General features: G+C 43.9%; 1 protein-coding gene across 2 annotated transcripts; it reads right to left on the bottom strand.

Moving 5' to 3' along the window:
- Positions 1–28: 28 nt before the first annotated feature.
- ttll6 (tubulin tyrosine ligase-like family, member 6) lies at positions 29–18,688 on the bottom strand. Of its 2 annotated transcripts, XM_024386269.2 has the most exons (15): positions 18,498–18,688; positions 17,393–17,506; positions 13,071–13,441; positions 8,731–8,849; positions 8,490–8,620; positions 6,299–6,455; positions 5,847–5,990; positions 5,458–5,543; positions 5,112–5,337; positions 4,406–4,584; positions 3,515–3,703; positions 3,194–3,344; positions 2,605–2,847; positions 1,502–1,775; positions 29–1,356 (listed from the first exon to the last, which is right to left on the bottom strand). In XM_024386269.2, exons 4-15 carry the CDS (start codon positions 8,749–8,751, stop codon positions 1,112–1,114), a joined length of 2,046 nt encoding a protein of 681 aa, XP_024242037.2. In that variant the 5' UTR covers positions 8,752–8,849; positions 13,071–13,441; positions 17,393–17,506; positions 18,498–18,688; the 3' UTR covers positions 29–1,111. The 2 variants fall into 2 exon arrangements, with proteins under 2 accessions (XP_024242037.2, XP_042161312.1); XM_042305378.1 differs by lacking the exons at positions 13,071–13,441; positions 17,393–17,506; positions 18,498–18,688 and having other exon boundaries at positions 8,731–8,974.
- Between the last annotated feature and the right edge of the window lie 1,280 nt (positions 18,689–19,968).

Below are 19,968 nucleotides of genomic sequence, written 5' to 3'. Positions count from 1 at the left end.
TTGATGAAAAAAAAAAAATCAAACAAGATCATTGTTAAAGAAAATATACTTACATTTTCATTGAAATATTAGTTTGCATTTCCAAAGATTTCACTCATAATTTGTAGGCCTCCAAATGTGCAAATCTAAGATTTCCAAATAATTTACATAAATTAGGAAACTATTTGATTATTCATATGGAGTATATATTGATAATATGCCTAGTAGTATTATCAATATAATCCTGAATTGAACAAATATCCTCATTTCTACATGAGCAATGATCAACGCATATCATTTCTGAAGGCATTTGTCTATATTTCTCACCAACTCAAATAAAATAATGCTCAATAAGTAAATGTACACCCCATCCCAAATCTAAAATAACCATATGAAAATACTGTGGGTAAATTTGCAATTAAAGTCAGTGAAATGTGAGGAGTATTTGTTAGTCCAGCTTAGTGGTCATTTCAGTATCCTGAGCTTTTCTTCTAAGGTTTGGCACACATGATTGATTATGGTTCCCATTGCAAAATTAGAATTTCCTGCTTAGCTAAACAAAAATCAATATGATAACAAAGCGTAATAGCAAAGTCATCAACATCAAAGTCATACAAATTTGCTATATGCCTACATGGTCACATCTTCCCTTCACATTACTGAGTAAAACATCCAGATTTCCAGAATTATTTAAAATAAAACGTGTTTTCACCATTGGCTCAGTGGTTATAGTGATATTTAACAACCCAAGATATTTGATAAGACACAGATAGTATTCACTTACATTCAATTCTGTAAAAGCCACAGTGTTTGCGTAGACATATGAGATGACACGTCTTCCTACCAAGTACCACACAATACCTAAATCACGATAGGCACCATTGCTTCAATATTTTCACAATAAGACCTATTCCATTTATCTATTCTCCATTTCTTTTCAATTAATTCTCAGTAGCTCAGTGCTAATGTAGAAATGAATTTCATTTTGATGATGTAAAAGTGAAGAAATGTACACAGTATAGGGAGAGGATTTCGGGGACAACTTGTGTACAGTTTTGCCAGGAAAGCTTGTTCACTCTGCCCCGCTCGTGGTTTATGGCACTATGGCTGAACTGGTAAACGTCCCTGCTCCCTAGCGCCCTTGTCCGTGCTGGGGGACTTTGCGCAAGGGTTTGCGGATGGGGTGGGGGAACTCGGGCCTCTGGATCAGTAGGGCTGGGGTGGAGATGACAAACAGGCTCTGGAGAGCCTTGGGGTCGGAGGACATGGGGGTGCAGTGAAGCCGTCCAGGCGTGAGCTGGGAGATGTTTGACACTGTGGCCCGGGCCTTGGACTCTGCATAAGACGAGCTCATACTGCCCTGGCGAGCACCATTGACTAAGAGTCAAAGAGAGAGAGAGAAAAAGAGAGAGAGGTAGAGAAAATCAATACTATGCCATCCAATTATCCAGAAGTACAATGCCCAAGATCAGTGGCGGTACAGTAATGACACAATAAAGTGAGGTGCTGTGGGTGTGCTCACTTGTCCATGGGATACGCTGGGCACTGTTGGTCCTCCTCAGGTCCCCTGGCGCCCGGCGGACCGTCTCTAGGACGTGGTCCTCTGGGGTGTAGTATTGAAGGCAGGCAGACTCAGTATGAGTGGGCCCCCTGTCCAGACTGGGCCAGGGCCAGCGCTGCTGCAGCAGCTGGGAGTGGACGTACTGACGGCAGGGCTTGGCCCCTGGAGGCAACTGGTGTTGGATCACAGTACAGTGACGCTTCGTTCTCCAGGAGAACTCAGTCAGGGAGTCCAACTGGCAAGACATCATATAAGACAGACTTAAGCATCTCATTACAAATGGAGTAATGTTTGAGACAATGCAGTGACCATAGAGAGCAAGAGTAATGGTGTATTTTTGTAGGCACTAACTCCACCATAACTCATTGGTTAAACAAAGCCTATGGAGAAATAATGTTTTTTTTGTAGGGTTTTTGGATAAAACGCCGAAAATAAGGTCTGTAGTAAACACAGGCTTAGGAGATCTTATACATTTTGTTCTATGAGATAATCTTCATCAGCTAACATCACTTAATTATTATCTATGCATACGTCACTACCCACATGTATATATTACCTCAATTACCTCGACTAACCGGTGCCCTTGCACATTGACTCTGTACCAGTACCCCCCTGTATATAGCCTCGCTATTGTTATTTTACTGCCTCTCTGTAATTATGTTACTTTTATTTTATTTTTTTAGGTATGTTTCTGAAAAACTGCATTGTTGGTTAAGGGCTTGCAAGTAAGCACTTCACTGTAAGGTCTACACCAGTTCTATTCGGCGCATGTGACAAATACAATTTGATTTGATATTATCTCACAGAACAAAATGTATAAGATCTCCTAAACCTGTGTTAATCTCTGATCTTATTTCAGTGTTTATCCCAAAACCTCATTATTTTCCCCCATAAGAATGCTTGAACGAACCAGAGATAACTAATTTCTGTTTTTTAGGACTACAAGCTGGCGAGCTCTTTATCCCATATTAGGAAAAATATAGAGGACACATTTCCTTGCTAGGGAAACAATAAACGGAACTTACTAAACAGACCAGTGAGTGACTATGGAGGTGTAGCCTTACCTTATTGGCTCGTTCATGTCTGTGTAGGGGCAGCTCATTCTGCTCGCGGGGGGGTGTAATGCCATTAGGCATGGACTGGCCTCTCCCCTGCAACAGCTTATAGATCTGGTCCACCACCCCGAGGTCCCTTAGTAGACTCTCCCGTTGGAGCAGTCCACTCACCCTCTCCACCTCCTCATCAGAGAGGTCCTGTACCGTAGGGGAACCGTTGGTAGCAGTAGGCAGGAGGGGCATGGTCAGGAGCTGGACAACCACAATTCACACCATACAGTAAGGATTAAGTTAATCACAGTGTATAATCATTCTTCAGTATTCATTGAGATGCTTATGTAAATATGATAAATGGCTATTATATAGTTTGGTAGCTGGACATATATGTAAGGTGTTCAGTGGAGAAGATATTTGGCTCCCCCTTGTGGCTACTGAAAGGCCCTGCAACTTCAAGTCCACTAAGATTGCCACCCCCAATGATACAACAAGACTTTGGACTCTTTATGGTTGTTGACTGATAGATTCTGTAGGCAATAATACATTCAAAACCTGAGGTAAAATGTTACATAAAACTGATGGTCAGGGTGATGTGACTCACAGTAACCTGTTGGGAGTTGGTCTGACGAACTTGTACTCTGTGTGGTTTGGCCCTCTCTCCTGCAGACTCCCCCTGCAAGTCTCGTCTACGGCTCCCCTTCTGCTCCCTCTCCTTCTGCTCCTGCTTCAGACGCAGCTCCTGCAGCTGCTGCCTGAGTGGACAGTCACACACAGTCACACACAAACAAGTTGTACATGAAACAATGAAAACATTTAATTTAAAAGGTACAACGATTTTGTATTTTCTGTTGAATGTTTTCATGCTATTGTCAAGAAGCCTGTGCGTGCGTATGTGTGTGAGTGTTTGGGTGATAGTTTCTACCTGGCACACTCCTCCCTGGCCTTAGAGGCGGCAGTCTCCTGAAACAGGGAGCTGCTGTGTTTGAAGTACTTCTCATACTTCTCTCCGCCCTCGCGGGGGTAGATCCCACGGAAGCCACCCAGGTGTTTGGCTTCATACCTCCGCATCTGCTCTACACTGGCTGCCTGGGACTGACGCAGTTCCTCACTCCTGACAACACAAAAATTACCACAACTGAATGAATGCATACACTCAATATACACTGAATGTACCAAACATTAAGAACACCTTCCTAATATTGTGTTGCAACCCCCCTTTTGCCCTCAGAACAGCCTCAATTCGTCTAAGCATGGACTCTACAAGGTGTCGAAAGCATTACACAGGGATGCTGGCTCATGTTGACTCCAATGCTTCCCACAGCTGTGTCAAGTAGGCTGGATGTCCTTTGGGTGTTGGACCATTCTTGATACACACAGGAAACTGTTGAGCGTGAAAAACCAGCAGCGATGCAGTTCTTGACACACTCAAACCAGTGCGCCTGGCACCTATAACCATAGCCTGTTCGAAGTCACTTACATCTTTAGTCTTGCCCATGTCTCAGTTGTCTCAAGGCTTAAAAATGATTCTTTAACCTGTCTCCTCCCCTTCATCTACACTGACTGAAGTGGATTTAACAAGTGATATCAATAAGGGATCACAGCTTTCACCTGGATTCACCTGGTCAGTCTGTCATGGAAAGTGTTCTTAATGTTTTGTACACTCACTTTGTTTGTTACATGTCTATAACGATGCTGATTTATAATAAAAATGACCCATCATAGCTTATTGTTACATGGTCAAACTCATCATACAAGCCTACTGAAATCAAAGTTCCGCATTGTCTTCCTATCCATCACATGGTCCTGATTATACCTAGCCTCTCTGGAGCGGTTCTGCTGCAGCCTCTCCTTCACCCTACGCTTCTCCTCCTCAGTGATCTTACGGCGGTCACAGGCACCCAGGTTTATAAGGACCAGGGTGTCATACAGCAGGCTATCCTTCACCTCCCGGTCCAACCGCGAATCAGTAGTGAAACTGGGGGAGTGGTTCACCTGCACAAACATTAAAGGGATACTTCAGGATTTTGGTAATGAGGAACGTTATCTACCTCCTACTAACTCACTAATGCTAGCACAATTGCTAACTAGCGTTAGCGCAATGAGTAAGTTTATGGGTCTCTACTAGGATGCTACACTCCCATTAATTGTACTAACGCTAGTTAGCGTTGGCTCGTGAAACTACCTCTAACTTCCTTCATACTGGACACAGAGACATAAAAATTGTATCTACGAGCTCATCTGCCTCTGGGAAAATAGATAAAAAGACCCATTGTCAAAATCCCCAAGTATCCCTTTAATAAACACGCCCATATGTTAATGCGAACATAATTGAACATCATGAATATTCCTTGTTTGCGATCTAGCTTTAATAATGAAATTATTATAAGTTGCTAGCGAAATGCCTATTGGACACTGCATGCTGAGAGTGTAGTAGATTAGAATAACACATTTCTTAGCTCAACAAACACTGAACCGGAGCCAAATCAATACATCATCCTGATTCTTTAAGAAGGCCTCACCTCCAGCAGCCAGGGCCTGAGTCGATGGTCTAGTAGCACATCAAAGCCAAGGATCTCAAAGCAGGCGCTGCCGGCCGCGTGGTTGGGGAAACAGGTGTGGTAGTTGTGTTTGAGGATGGGGTGGGCAGAGATGAGCGTCTTAATAATCACGTCCTCAATGTCCAACCACATCTTCTCTGTGTCATAACACATGGCCTCCAGGTGCTTGTTCAAGGTGGACAGCTTCCTGGAACGACAGGGAGGAGGGAACTGAGATGCAAGCGTTGCATCATGAGATGAATTATACAAACAAACAAAGCTAAAGGTCAACTCGAGAGGTTTTTGATGTAAACAAACACCCGCTTACCGTTTGCTGCCAGTGTCATCATCACGGACAAAGTTCTCACTGTGCTTGTTGATGGCATAGTTGGTCAGATGCATGCAAACATCATCCTTGTACAAATATAAAGTTTGTGAGGGAGAGCCGGGGATATGTAAAGGTAAAATAAGGGATCAGAAAGGACACCGTAGAAAATATGCTATCATTCTGGAATAAACATATGAATACTGTAAAGATGCGATTCCCCATTATAAATGATTATCTAGAATGCTTCAGAGCATCAACGACACAACCAACACCACAACTACCAATTAACTGTCAAAGAACAGGGCGAGATAGGACAATAAGAAGTGTGTAATGCTGCGTAACAGTTGGCATTAGAAGTGTTAACGGAGTATCTGTGTTGTCCACTTTACCACGTTGCCATTGCTGGGCTCGTTGTATTGGGTAGTGCAGAAGCGAGCCAACCCCTCGTTGTACAGGAAGATGCGGAAGGGGTCACAGGAGGTCACCAGCACATAGATACGCAGGTCAAACTTGAAGCCGTCAATAACGAATGGCTGGGGGAGAGGACGTTTGGCATTATGATATATCTAATGACATCAACATAACCCTGCTCTCTGATTAGTCCCTTCGTAATAACATTGTCATAGCCCTGCTCTCTGATTGGTCCTTTCATAATGACATTGTCATAACTCTTCTCTCTGATTAGTCCCATAAATACTGTCACATAATAAGGTATCACATTTATTGCAACTGCCATCCTGCAACCTCAGTTGAACTACGAGTTGAATTGATTGCGCAGAATATTACACAATATGTACAAAAGTCTAGAAGGATCCCTCTCTGAGAAGGGAGTGAGTCTCACCCGGGAGACATACACCTGGCAGATCATGTGTTCCCCCGGCCGAATGTCTTTGCTGGACTTGGTGAGTAAGATGCCTCGCCCTTGGCAACCGGAGTCTGGCTTACAGATGTAAGTCTTGTGTTTCTTGGACCTGGTGTAAGCTTGGAAGTCACTATAACTGCAGAGATACAAAAAAACACTTCCATTCTCAATTGATTACTCTCCTGATCATTTACAGTACCAGTCAAAAGTTTGGACACACCTACTCATTCCAGGGTTTGACTTTATTTGTACTATTTTCTACATTGTAGAATAATATTGAAGACATTAAAACTATGAAATAACACATATGGAATCATGTAGTAAACAAAAAAAGTGTTTAAAAAAATCAAAATATATTTTAGATTCTTCAAAGTAGCCACCCTTTACCTTGATGACAGCTTCAAGTCAAATCAAATTGTATTAGTCACATGCGCCGAATACAGTGAAATGCATACTCACGAGCCCCTAACCAACAATGTAATTAATAAAGTGACTATGCATAGATGTTAACAGAGAGTAGCAGTGGTGTAAAAGGGGCCTATGACTGGAGTCTTTGACAATTTTTAGGGCCTTCCTCTGACACCGCCTGGTAAAGAGGTCCTGGATGGCAGGAAGCTTGGCCCCATTTGATTTAACTTTTAACTAGGCAAGTCAGTTAAGAACAAATTCTTATTTACAATGAAGGCCTAGGAACAGTGGGTTAACTGCCTTGTTCAGGGGCAGAATGACAGATTTTTACCTTGGCAGCGCGGGGTGTCGATCTAGCAACCTTTCGGTTACTGGCACAACACTCTATCAACTAGGCTACCTGCCGCCCATCACATATGCTAAGCACTTGCTGGCTGCTTTTCCTTCACTCTGCGGTCCAACTCATCCCAAACCATCAATTGGGTTGAGGTCGGGTGATTGTGGAGGCCAGGTCATCTGGTGCAGCACTCCATCACTCTCCTTCTTGGTCAAATAGCCCTTACATAGCCTGGAGGTGTGTTTTGGATCATTGTCCTGTTGAAAAACAAATGATAGTCCCACTAAGCGCACACCAGATGGGATGGCGTATCGCTGCAGAATGCTGTGGTAACCAGGCTGGTTAAGTGTGCCTTGAATTCTAAATAAATCACAGACAGTGTCACCAGCAAAGCATCCCCACACCATCATACCTCCTCCTCTATGCTTCACAGTGGGAAACACACACGCGGATGTCATCCGCTCACCTACTCTGCATCTCACAAAGACACGGCGGTTGGAACCAAAAATCTCACATTTGGACTCATCAGACCAAACAACACATTTCCACCGGTCTAATGTCCAGTGCTCGTGTTTCTTGGCCCAAGCAAATCTCTTATTCGTGTCCTTTAGTAGTGGTTTCTTTGCAGTAATTCGACCATGAAGGCCTGATTCACATAGACTCCTCTGAACAGTTGATGTTGAGATGCGTCTGTTACTTGAACTCTGTGAAGCATTTATTTGGGCTGCAAGCTGAGGTGCAGCTAACTAATGAACTTATCCTCTGCAGCAGAGATAACTCTGGGTCTTCCATTCCTGTGGTGGTCCTCATGAGACCAGTTTAATTATAGCGCTTGATGGTTTTTGCGACTGCACTTGAAGAAACTTTCAAAGTTCTTGAAATTTTCCAGATTGACTGACCTTCATGTCTTAAAGTTATGATGGACTGCCTTTTCTCTTTGCTTATTTGAGCAGTTCTTGCCATAATATTGACTTGGTATTTTACAATATAGGGCTATCTTCTGTGTGCCATCCCTACCTTGTCACAAGACAACTGATTGGCTCAAACACATTAAGAAAGAAATTCCATAAATTAACTTTTAACAAGGCACACCTGTTAATTGAAATGCATTCCAGGTGACTACCGCATGAAGCTGGTTGAGAGAATGCAAAGAGTGTGCAAAGCTGTCATCAAGGCAAAGGATTGCTACTTTGAAGAATCTCAAATCTCAAATATATTTTGATTTGTTTAACACTTTTTTTGGTCAACACATGATTCCATATGTGTTATTTCATAGTTTTGATGTCTTCACCATTATTCTACAATGTAGAAAATAGTAAAAATAAAGAAAAATCCTGGAATGAGTAGGTGTGTCCAAACCTTTGACTGGTACTGTATGTGTTTTGAATAACGAGACTCTTAAGCACATTGACAATGAGAACTCACTCTGCTGGTAGGCACCATGTTCGGGGAAAGATATTGTAGTCTTTGGGGAAGAGCTTTAGCATGCGGTTCATGTTTCGAGCCAGAAGATCCTTTCTACAAATCTCACTCATCCCTGGAAAATGGTTGATCTTCTGTAAGGGTACAGCAGACACATAGCATTGAATGTGGCAAATCAACAGGGGCAGAGGAACCTTTTCAGAACTCTATGAGGAGAGAAGTGCACTTGGGAGATGTTGAGTACCTGGTAGCGCTTCATGTCCATAACTCTGTCCAGTGAGACAGAGCAGTCTGTCCAGAAGAGAGTCCAGTCCTCGCCCTCCACTGCTTCCCAAAGGCCATATCTGCGAGCAGCACGTCGCACTGACAGGGTGAGGAAGAAAGACTTCTTATTAGATGACAAATATTCATCTACACTAAGTATACAAAACATTAAGGAACCCCTGCTCTTTTCATGACATAGACTGACCAAGTGAATCCAGGCGAAAGCCATGATCCCTCATTGATGTAACTTGTTAAATCCACATCAAATCAGTGTAGATGAAGGGGAGGAAACAGGTTAAAGAAGAGACATGGATTGTGTATGTGTGCCATTCAGAGGGTGAATGGGCAAGACAAAAGATTTAAGTGCCTTTGAACAGGATATGGTAGTAGGTGTCTGGTGCATGGGTTTGTGACAAGAACTGCAACGCTGCTGGGTTTTTCACAGTCAACAGTTTCCCGTGTGTATCAAGAAAGGTCCACCACCCAAAGGACTTCCAGCCAACTTGACACAACTGTGTGAAGCATTGGAGTCAACATGGGCCAGCATCCATGTGGAACGCTTTCGACATCTTGTAGAGTCCCTACCCTGACAAATTGAGGCTGTTCTGATGGCAAAAGAGGGTACAACTCAATATTAAGAAGGTGTTCCTAATGTATGCTATACTCAGTGTATGTCTGTGCTTCAAATGTATTTGACTAGACTAAGTAGCAAAACTGTAGGACTGTGAGGAAATAAATGGATGTTCTCAGATTATCCCAACATGGGGGTAACAAAGCAAGTGACATGGGTGACCTTTGACTACTTCCGGCGCCGATAGAGATGGCTGCCTCGCTTCGCGTTCCAAGGAAACTATGCAGTATTTAGTTTTTTATGTGTTATTTCTGACATTATTACCCAGGTAATCTTAGGTTTTATTACATACAGTCGGGAGGAACTATTGGATATGAGCAACGTCAACTCACCAACATTACGACCAGGAATACGACTTACCCGAAGCGGATCCTCTGTTTGGCCTACCACCCAGGACAATGGATCGGATCCCAGCTGGCGACCCAAAACAACAGCGTCGTAGAAGGGACAGACGGAGCGGTCTTCTGGTCAGGCTCCGAAGACGGGCACATCGCGCACCGCTCCCGAGCATACTACACGCCAATGTCCAGTCTCTTAACAACAAGGTAGACGAAAATCGAGCAAGGATAGCATTCCAGAGAGACATCCGAGACTGTAACGTTCTTATTTCACGGAAACATGGCTCACTCAAGACACGCTATCTGAGTCGGTACAGCCACCTGGTTTCTTCACGCATTGCGCCACAGAAACAAGTATCTCTCTGGTAAGAAGAAGGGCGGGGGTGTATGCCATATGATTAACGAGACGTGGTGTGATCATAACATACAGGAACTCAAGTCCTTTTGCTCACCTGACTTAGAATTCCTCACAATCAAATGCCGACCGCATTATCTACCAAGAGAATTCTCTTCGATCATAATCACAGTCGTGTATATTCCCCCCCAAGCAGACACATCGACATTGGACTCTATGTAAACTGGAAACCACATATCCTGAGGCTGCATTTATTGTAGCCGGGGATTTTAACAAGGCTAATCTGAAAACAAGGCTCCCTATATTCTATCAGCATATCGATCCCGCGCGCATATAAGGCCCTCCCCCGCCCTCCCTTCGGAAAAGCTGACCACGATTCCATTTTGTTCCTCCCAGCCTATAGACAGAAACTAAAACAGGAAGCACCAGCACTGAGGTCTGTTCAACGCTGGTCCGACCAATCGGATTCCACGCTTCAAGATTGCTTCGATCACGTGGATATTGACGAATACGCTGATTCGGTGTGCGAGTTTATTAACAAGTGCATCAGTGATGTTGTACACACAGCGTCTATTAAAACATTCCCCAACCAGAAACCGTGGATTGATGGTAGCATTCGCGCAAAACTGAACACACGAACCACTGCTTTTAATCAGAGCAAGGTGACCGGAAACATGACCGAATACAAACAGTGTAGCTATTCCCTCCGCAAGGCAATCAAACAAGCTAAGCGTCAGTACAGAGACAAAGCGGAGTCGCAATTCAACGGCTCAGACACGAGAGGTATGTGGCAGGGACTACTGTCAATCACGGAGTACAAAAGAAAAACCAGCCCCGTCGCAGATCACGATGCCTTGCTCCCAGACAGACTAAACAACTTTTTTGCTCGCTTTGAGGACAATACAGTGCCACTGACACCGCCCGTTACCAAAACCTGCGGGCTCTCCTTCACTGTAGCCAATGTGAGTAAAACATTTAAATATGTTAACCTTTGCAAGGCTGCAGGCCCAGACGGCATCCCTGGCTGCGTCCTCAGAGCATGCGCAGACCAGCTGGCTGGTGTGTTTACAGACATATTCAATCAATCCTTATCCCAGTCTGCTGTCCCCACATGCTTCAAGAGGGCCACCATTGTTCCTGTTCCCAAGAAAGCTAACTGAGCTAAATGAATACCGCCCTGTAGCACTCACTTCCGTCATCATGAAGTGCTTTGAGAGACTAGTCAAGGACCATATCACCTCCACCCTACCTGACACCCTAGACCCACTCCAACATGCTTACCGCCCCAATAGGTCCACAGACGACGCAATCGCCATCACACTGCCCTAACCGATCTGGACAAGAGGAATACCTATGTAAGAATGCTGTTCATCGATTACAGCTCAGCATTTAACACCATAAGTACCCTCCAACTCGTCATTAAGCTCGAGATCCTGGGTCTCGACCCGCCCTGTGCAACTGGGTCCTGGACTTCCTGACGGGCCGCACCCAGGTGGTGAGGGTAGGTAACAACATCTCCACCCCGTTGATCCTCAACACTGGGTCCCCACAAGGGTGCGTTCTCAGTCCTCTCCTGTACTCCCTGTTCACCCACGACTGCGTGGCCATGCACACATCAAACTCAATCATCAAGTTTGCAGACGACACTACAGTGGTAGGCTTGATTACCAACAACGACGAGACGCCCTACAGGGAGGAGGTGAGGGCCCTCGGAGTGTGGTGTCAGGAAAATAACCTCACACTCAATGTCAACAAAACAAAGGAGATGATCGTGGACTTCAGGAAACAGCAGAGGGAGCAGCCCCCTATCCACATCGACGGGACAGTAGTGGAGAAGGTAGAGAGTTTTAAGTTCATCGGCGTACACATCACAGACAAACTGAAATGGTCCACCCACACAGACAGCGTTGTGAAGAAGGCGCAGCAACGCCTCTTCAACCTCAGGAGGCTGAAGAAATTTGGCTTGTCACCAAAAACACTCACAAACTTTTACAGATGCACAATCGAGAGCATCCTGTCATGCTGTAACAGCGCCTGGTACGGCAGCTGCTCCGCCCATAACCGGAAGGCTCTCCAGAGGGTAGTGAGGTCCGGACAACGCATCACCGGGTGCAAACTACCTGCCTACACCTACACCGCCCGATGTCACAGGAAGGCCAAAAAGATCATCAAGGACAACCACCACCCGAGCCACTGCCTGTTCACCCCGCTATCATCCAGAAGGTGAGGTCAGTACAGGTGCATCAAAGCGGGGACCGAGAGACTGAAAAACAGCTTCTATCTCAAGGCCATCAGACTGTTAAACAGCCATCACTAAAATTGAGTGGCTGCTGCCAACATACTGACTCAACTCCGGCCACTTTAATAATGGAAAAATTGATGTAATCAATTTATCACTAGCCACTTTATATTATATCATGTTTACATACCCTACATTACTCATCTCATATGTATATACTATACTCTATACCATCTATTGCATCTTGCCATCTTGATGTAATTAAATGTATCACTAGCCACTTTAAACAATGCAACTTTATATAATGTTCTCATACCCTACATTACTCATCTCATACGTATATACTCTACGCTATACCATCTACTGCATCTTGCCATCTTGATGTAATGTATCACTAGCCACTTTAAACAATGCCGCTTTATATGTTTTCCTACCCTACATTACTCATCTCATATGTATATACTATACTCTGTACTATCTACTGCATCTTTCCTATGCCGTTCGGCCATCACTCATTTATATATTTTGTTTGTACATATTCGTATTCATTCCTTTACACTTGTGTGTATAAGGTGTTGTTGTGAAATTGTTAGGTTATATTACTTGTTAGATATTACTGCATGGTCGGAACTCGAAGCACAAGCATTTCGCTACACTTGCATTAACATCTGCTAATCATGTGTATGTGACAAATAAATTTGATTTGATAAGATAAAATCAAACCAATTCACACGTTGGTATACGCAGAATAACTCACCACTTTCATATTTGCAGTTGACGATATTGATCCACAGTCATCTGGGAGAGAAGAAACAGAGAGAGGGGGACAGACGTGCCTTGCTGCAAGGTTGTAATCATCCTTCCCCAATAACTTTTGCCTCTCCCAGCATTCTGGGGAAGAGGAAGCATCAAAGCACCAGTACGTACATCCATACAGTTACATATTTGAACTTTAAGTACCTCTTTTTCCTTTTCTTCTTCCTCTTGCCAGCGGATGGAGGAGTAGGGGTGCAGGCCTCGGGTTGACTATCGCTCCCCCAGCCCTCGCCCTCCTCTCCTCCCTCAGGTCCACACTTGAAGGCATCATCTTCAGAGTCTTTGTCAGGGCTCTCTGCTCGCAGGTCCATCCTGAAGAAGATACACAAAGAGGAATAAAAATATTCTTACATAACAGTAACACTAGTTAATTAACTTGAGTTATCAAGCATCAATTAACACAAATTAAAATACATTCTGTTTTCCAACCTACATCTAAGCAATTTGCATACATTTACATAATTGTGTTTTGATGTGCATACAAGTACCCCCACCCTGAAAAACAATCAACTAGATCAGAATCCAGGTTGTTATGTACACAGGGAATCATGTTTCTATTTCCATTTCTCTTCTCAGGTAGGTACTCGGCCTGTCAACATTCCATCCATAGCAGAGGGTCATTCAAGAGTTATTGGGCAGCGAATCAAGTTTGCAACTGAGTTCAGACGGATCACTCCGTTTGGAAAAAAACACAAGACTCCTCAGACAGTAACTTAGCCTAAATACCCTTGAAGTGTCCTTGTATGCCCTGACCATCACTGAGGGGTTCTCTCTCCGATCTCACGTCCCTAAGGTGAAGCCTAGGTGAGACTAGGCTAATTGCTGGTAATGATAAGGGTAAGTGCTGGACAGGGCCCAGGGGAGGGTGAGGAGGGACAGCCCTGTCAGGCTGCGGGAGGCCTGGGTGCTGGGCATAGGCTGCTAGTGGGAGGAGCTATAGGAGGATGGGCTAATTGTAATGGCTGGAATGGAATCGATGGAATGGTACCAAACACATCCAACACATGAAAACAACATGTTTGACTCCGTTCCATTGATTCCATTCCAGTCATTATAATCAGACCATCCACCTATAGCTCCTCCCACCAGCCTCCTCTGGTGCTGGGTAACAGTATTCTGAGCCAGTGATCTGGATAAACCTGGCCCTGAACTCCTGTAATTGAGCTTGGCCGAGACGGCCCAGTGACCTCTACAGGTATAGTGTTACAACAGCACTCTCATAGGATCTCTCTTTAGGACCTATCCAAAAAAACAACAATTGCATAAATATAGTCTTTAAATAGGCCTAGCAGTTCTGTGTTCTCAAGCATATTCTTTCTAGTATATCAGATGTAAATTATAGTCAAAGAACGATATCGGTCTATTACTTTCTAATAACTCATTTTCAATTCACTAATCTCTACCCTCAAGATGGAAAAACAAAGTAATTATTTCATGCAAAAGTTATGAAGTCATGGTCAAAAACTTCTGAAAACAACTCAAATCAACAATTCAGTCAACCACTGACCTGACTTTGCATGTTTTTCTCTGATCAATGCTCACTGCATTTTCCCTCATTATCACATTTTATTTGTCACATGCGCCGAATACTTACAGTGAAATGCTTACTACCAAGCTCTTTCCTGACAACACAGAGGTAAAATAAGAAAATAAAAACACAAGAATGAAGCTATATACAAGGTGAACCAATACCATATCAATGTGAAGGGGTACGAGGTAGCTGAGGTAGTTATGTATGTACATGTAGGCCTGGGTAAAGTGACTAGGCATCAGGATTGATAATAATAAGATTTCTAAAAACTAAGTAGCAGCAGCATATACATTGCATTCGGAAAGTATTCAGACCCCTTGACCTTTTCCACATTTTGTTACGTTACAGCCTTATTAAATAGTTTTCCCCCTCATCAATCTACACACAATACCCCATAATGACAAAGCAAAAACAGGTTCTTAGAAAAAATAAACCACCAAAATATCACATTTACATAAATATTCAGATCCTTAACTCAGTACTTTGTTGAAGCACCTTTGGCAGCAATTACAGCCTTGAGTCTTCTTGGGTATGACGCTACAAGCTTGACACACCTGTATTTAGGGAGTTTATCCCATTTTACTCTGCATATCCTCTCAAGCTCTGTCAGGTTGCATGGGGAGCGTCGCTGCACAGCTATGTTCGATAGGTGTCCGGGCTCTGGCTTGGCCACTCAAGGACTTGTCTCGATGCCACTCCTGCGTTGTCTTGGCTGTGTGCTTAGGGTTGTTTTCCTGTTGGAAGGTGAACCTTTGCCCCAGTCCGAGGTCCTGAGTGCTCTGCAGCAGGTTTTCATCAAGGATCTCTCCGTTCTTTGCGCCGTTCATCTTTACCTCGATCCTGACTAGTCTCCCAGTCCCTGCCACTGAAAAACAACCCCACAGCATGACGCTGCCACCACCATGCATCCCCATAGGGATGGTGCTAGGATTCTTCAAGACGTGACGCTTGGCATTCAGGCCAAGGAATTCAGTCTTGGTTTCATCAGACCAGAGAACCTCGTTTCTCATGGTCTGAGAGTCCTTTAGGTGCCTTTTGGCAAACTCCAAGCCGGCTGTCATATGCCTTTTACTGTGGAGTGGCTTCTGTCTGGCCACTCTACCATAAAGGCCTGGTTGGTGGAGTGCTGCAAGATGGTTGTCCTTCTGGGAGGTTCTCCCATCTCCACAGATGAACTCTGGAGCTCTGTCAAGAGTGACCATCGGGATCTTGGTCACCTCCCTGACCAAGGCCCTTCTCCCCCGATTGCTCAGTTTGGCCTGGCGGAGAGCCTTGTTGGTTTCAAACTTCTTCCATTTAAGAATGATGGAGGCCACTGTGTTCTTGGGGACTTTCAATGCTGTAGACATATTTTGGTAAACTTTCCCAGATCTGTGCCTCATAACAATCCAGTCTCAGAGCTCTATGGACTAGTCTTTGGAACTCATGGCTTGGTTTTTGCTCTGACATACACTGTCAAATGTGGGACCTTATATAGACAGGTGTGTGCCTTTCCAAATCATGTCCAATCAATTGAATTTACCATAGGTGGACTCCAATCAAGTTGTAGAAACATCTCAAGGATGTTCAATGGAAAAAGGATGCACCTGATCTCAATTTTGAGTCTCATAGCAAAGGGTCTGAATAATTATGTAAATATAGTATCTGCTCATTTAAATACATTTGCAAAAATGTCTAAAAAAACAGTTTTCGCTTTGTCATTATGGGGTATTGTGTGTAGATTGCTGAGGGAACATTTTTATTTAATACATTTTAGAATAAGGCTGTAACGTAACAAAATGTGGGAAAAGGGAAGGGTCTGAATAATTTACAAATGCACTGTATGATGAGAGCATGTGTACATGTGTGAAAGTGTGTGTGTATGTGTGTGTGGCGTCAGTATGCGTGTGTTGTGTGTGCGTTGACTGTGTTTGTACGTAAATGTGTGTTTGCGTTGTGTGAGTCCGTATGTAAGTGTGTATGTGTGTGTGTGTGTGTGTGTGTGTGTGTGGATAGAGTCTTGTGAGTGTGCATAGAGTCAGTGCAAAATAGAGTCAGCGCATATAGTCCGGGTAATCATTTGATTTTCAATACAACAGTCTTATTGCTTGTTGATAGAAGCTGTCTCGGAGCCTGTTGGTCCGAGAAACGTTGCCCCGGTACCACTTGCCGGACGGTAGCAGAGAGAACAGTCTTTGGCTTGGGTGGCTGAAGTCTTTCACAATTTTTCGGGCCTTCCTCTAACGCCGCCTGATATCGATGTACAGGATGGAAGGGAGCTCAGCCCCATTGATGTACTGGGCCGTCCTCAACACCCTCTGTCGAGCTTTGTGTTCGAGGGCGGTGCAGTTGCTTTCCAAGCAGTGATGCAACCAGTCAAGATGCTCTCGATGGTGCAGCTGTAGAACCTCTTCAGGACCTAAGGGCCTATGCCAAATCTCTTCAGCCTCCTGAGGGAGAAGAGGCACTGTTGTGCCCTCTTCACGAGTGTGCAGCCCATGTGTGTGGATCATGTTAAGTCTTTAGTGATGTGGACACCGAGGAACAGGATCCAGTTGCAGAGGGAGGTGTTCAGTCCCAGGGTCCCGAGCTTGGTGATGAGCTTGGAGGGGACCATGGAGTTTAACACTGAGCTGTAGTCAATGAACAGCACTCTCACATACATATATACTTTTTTTAAGGTACACAAACCTGTGCTGTGCATTTAAGGCGGGTGGAAATGCTAGACGATGCCCTCCACCTGTCCAACTCACCCACTCTGTTTGTTGGTCGTGGCCCCTCAGTTTCAGGGGCCCAGCAAGATGTGGTCGTTCCCAACAGAAGGCAGCTCACAAAGCCACATATCCACCTCTGGTCTGGTCCTAATCCTGAACAAAAAGAGCACATTTGTACTATGAGCCCAGGGGTGGCCCTACTCAGATTGACTTACATCCTAATAGCAGGGCCAGAGGGTCAGGTGGCCAATAAGAAACTAGGGAAAAACACCTGACAGAGAGAAAATGATGAGCAGGAGATCACATTGTGGAAGTAGAGGGTTAATCCCTCATATTTGTTCTAGGTAATTAGACAAGTGCTTTGACACTGGGAGAAATTAAAATCTATGCTGAAACCACTAGCTACAGTGCACATTAGCAAAAATGAATGCTTTGCAATGACCATGGAGAAATCTGCACTACAGATAATCTGAACTGAACCGTAGTTGTTCAAAGGGATGCTCTGGTCTATGTTACCCTAACCTGTGGATTTATAAAGAATTTCTGCTCTATCTTTCATAGCTATATTTGCTTTATTCTAACCAAATACGAGTTACAACTAGCCCCCCAGCATACAAAGATTAAAGCCTAGGAGGTAATTTGATCTGTGTGGGGGTCACTTTACCTTATGTTTCCTTGTTGTCATGGTAACTAATAGGTATCTGTCATCTCCTAACTAGCGCGCGCGCACGCGCACACACACACACACACACACACACACTGACCGAGTCTCTGCTATGTTAACACTTGCTTTCTTCTTACCCCTAACATAACATTTGCAGCTTGTGAGGGAGGGTATTTCACACATTACAGTTTATCCATTCCCTACTGAGCCAACAGTAACCTTTTTAGAAAAGTAACTGAATAATTGGCATTGCAAATGGTGAGTTCAAAATATAAACCCACTGTATTAACTTGACTTCCCTGCTGCTATGCTAGTTAGCTTCTTGGCTGGATAGCGCATGGCATTGCTATGGTAACAGAACGCTCGCTGACTGCAGGGCAAGCAGCAGCAAGTAGGTATCAACACCTGAGTCTCAAACATGTTCTCACTCACCCGAAAATGGCAAACCATACACTGTCAAAATGAAATAGTAAAGCTTACCTTCTACTTTTCGTTCCGCACAATATGTGTTAGTGTGGCAGTCACACGGTGTCAATATTGTTTAAAAACATTCCCGACGTCCTGTTCTTCTGCGCTGAAGTTCCTCCTACACAAACAGGCTGTAGTTTCGTCCAATCACGCAGCCCATTGTTCGTTCGACAGCCAACGGGCTCTCAGCAACGCCTAGTGGGGGTTTGTACCTAAAAAAAATATTTAAAAAAATAAGAGTATTCTACAGATTATTGTATTGGACAATAAACAATATTTTTTTAAAGGTCATTTGAAAAATACAACATTTTATTGAGTAAATGTATATATTGGTTCTCTTAATTTTGATGAGAGATGAACATGTAATTAAACGAAGGTTATTTGTTGATGTTAAAGTAGAAATGTACCAATTTTAAGGTTGTGCCATTGGATTTGGAGTGGGGTCACGAAAAAATGGGGGCCCTGTTGAAAAATGTGAAATACCACTGTACTAACTGAAGACCTCTGCACCAGAGAAACACATCAGCCTTTGAGGTTCTCCTTGAGTCATGGACAGATTTTACCCTGCTTTTGAGCCATTTTAGATCGCTTGGTATTCCACATTCAAGGTATGGTCAGTCATAATGAAGTCAGTGTATCGGTATTATGTACATATCCCTAACAAAATGTTCACTTTATTAGGTGAAAATAGATTAAAATCAGGTGCTTCATCCATCTCCTGAAGCTACAGAATGAAACGGAAAGCTGCTCCATGATCAGCCAATCAGAGAAGGGTAGAAATCCTGCCAGCTTTGACAAGGTCCTCAAGCAGCTTATCAAGATATTGTTAGTTACATCTTTGCAAAAGCCACTATATTTATCAGGGGTGCAACTTTGGTTTTAGAAGTGGGGGGCGGGGGCATATCATTTTTTAATTTTTTTTTATCCGGTTGGATAAACACTCCAAACAGCCTACCCGACCGTTCGGAGGCGTCGGCATTGTCCTAAAGCATACCGTTGCCTCGTTTTGTATCGCATTCCAATGCTAAAACTGGTGGGGACAAAAATGCAATTTCAGAAAGTGGAGGGGACATGTCCCCCGTCCGCCCGTCCCAGTGAAAGTTGCGCCCCTGATATTTATAAACAGCAGACAAATGGTGAATCGTGACGCAGAAGCTTTTGTAAGTTAGAGCAGCCTTTTTCAAACCTCTCCTCAGAGACTCCCAGCCATTTCATAAATTTGAACTATTCAACATGTATTTCAACTATTCAACGAGGAATCATCAAGCCCTTGACTACTTGAATTAGGTTTGCTAGTTCAGGGCTACAACACAATTATAAAACCTCTAGGGGTCCCAGAGGAAAGGTTTGAAAAAGGATGTATGTCAGTTTGCGCCATCTAGAGGCGAGGTTGATACTGACGTTCAGTTCACTGACACTCAATACTTCTGGAAGATTATACTGAGGTTCAGGATGCTGAGAAAATGTAACACAAGAAAATTAT

The sequence above is a fragment of the Oncorhynchus tshawytscha genome, linkage group LG24 (assembly GCF_018296145.1).
Source record: "Oncorhynchus tshawytscha isolate Ot180627B linkage group LG24, Otsh_v2.0, whole genome shotgun sequence".
In the NCBI taxonomy this organism is placed as follows: Eukaryota; Metazoa; Chordata; class Actinopteri; order Salmoniformes; family Salmonidae; genus Oncorhynchus; species Oncorhynchus tshawytscha.
The sequence above is the reverse complement of the archived record's forward strand: the minus strand, read 5'-3'. Positions and strand labels throughout refer to the sequence as shown.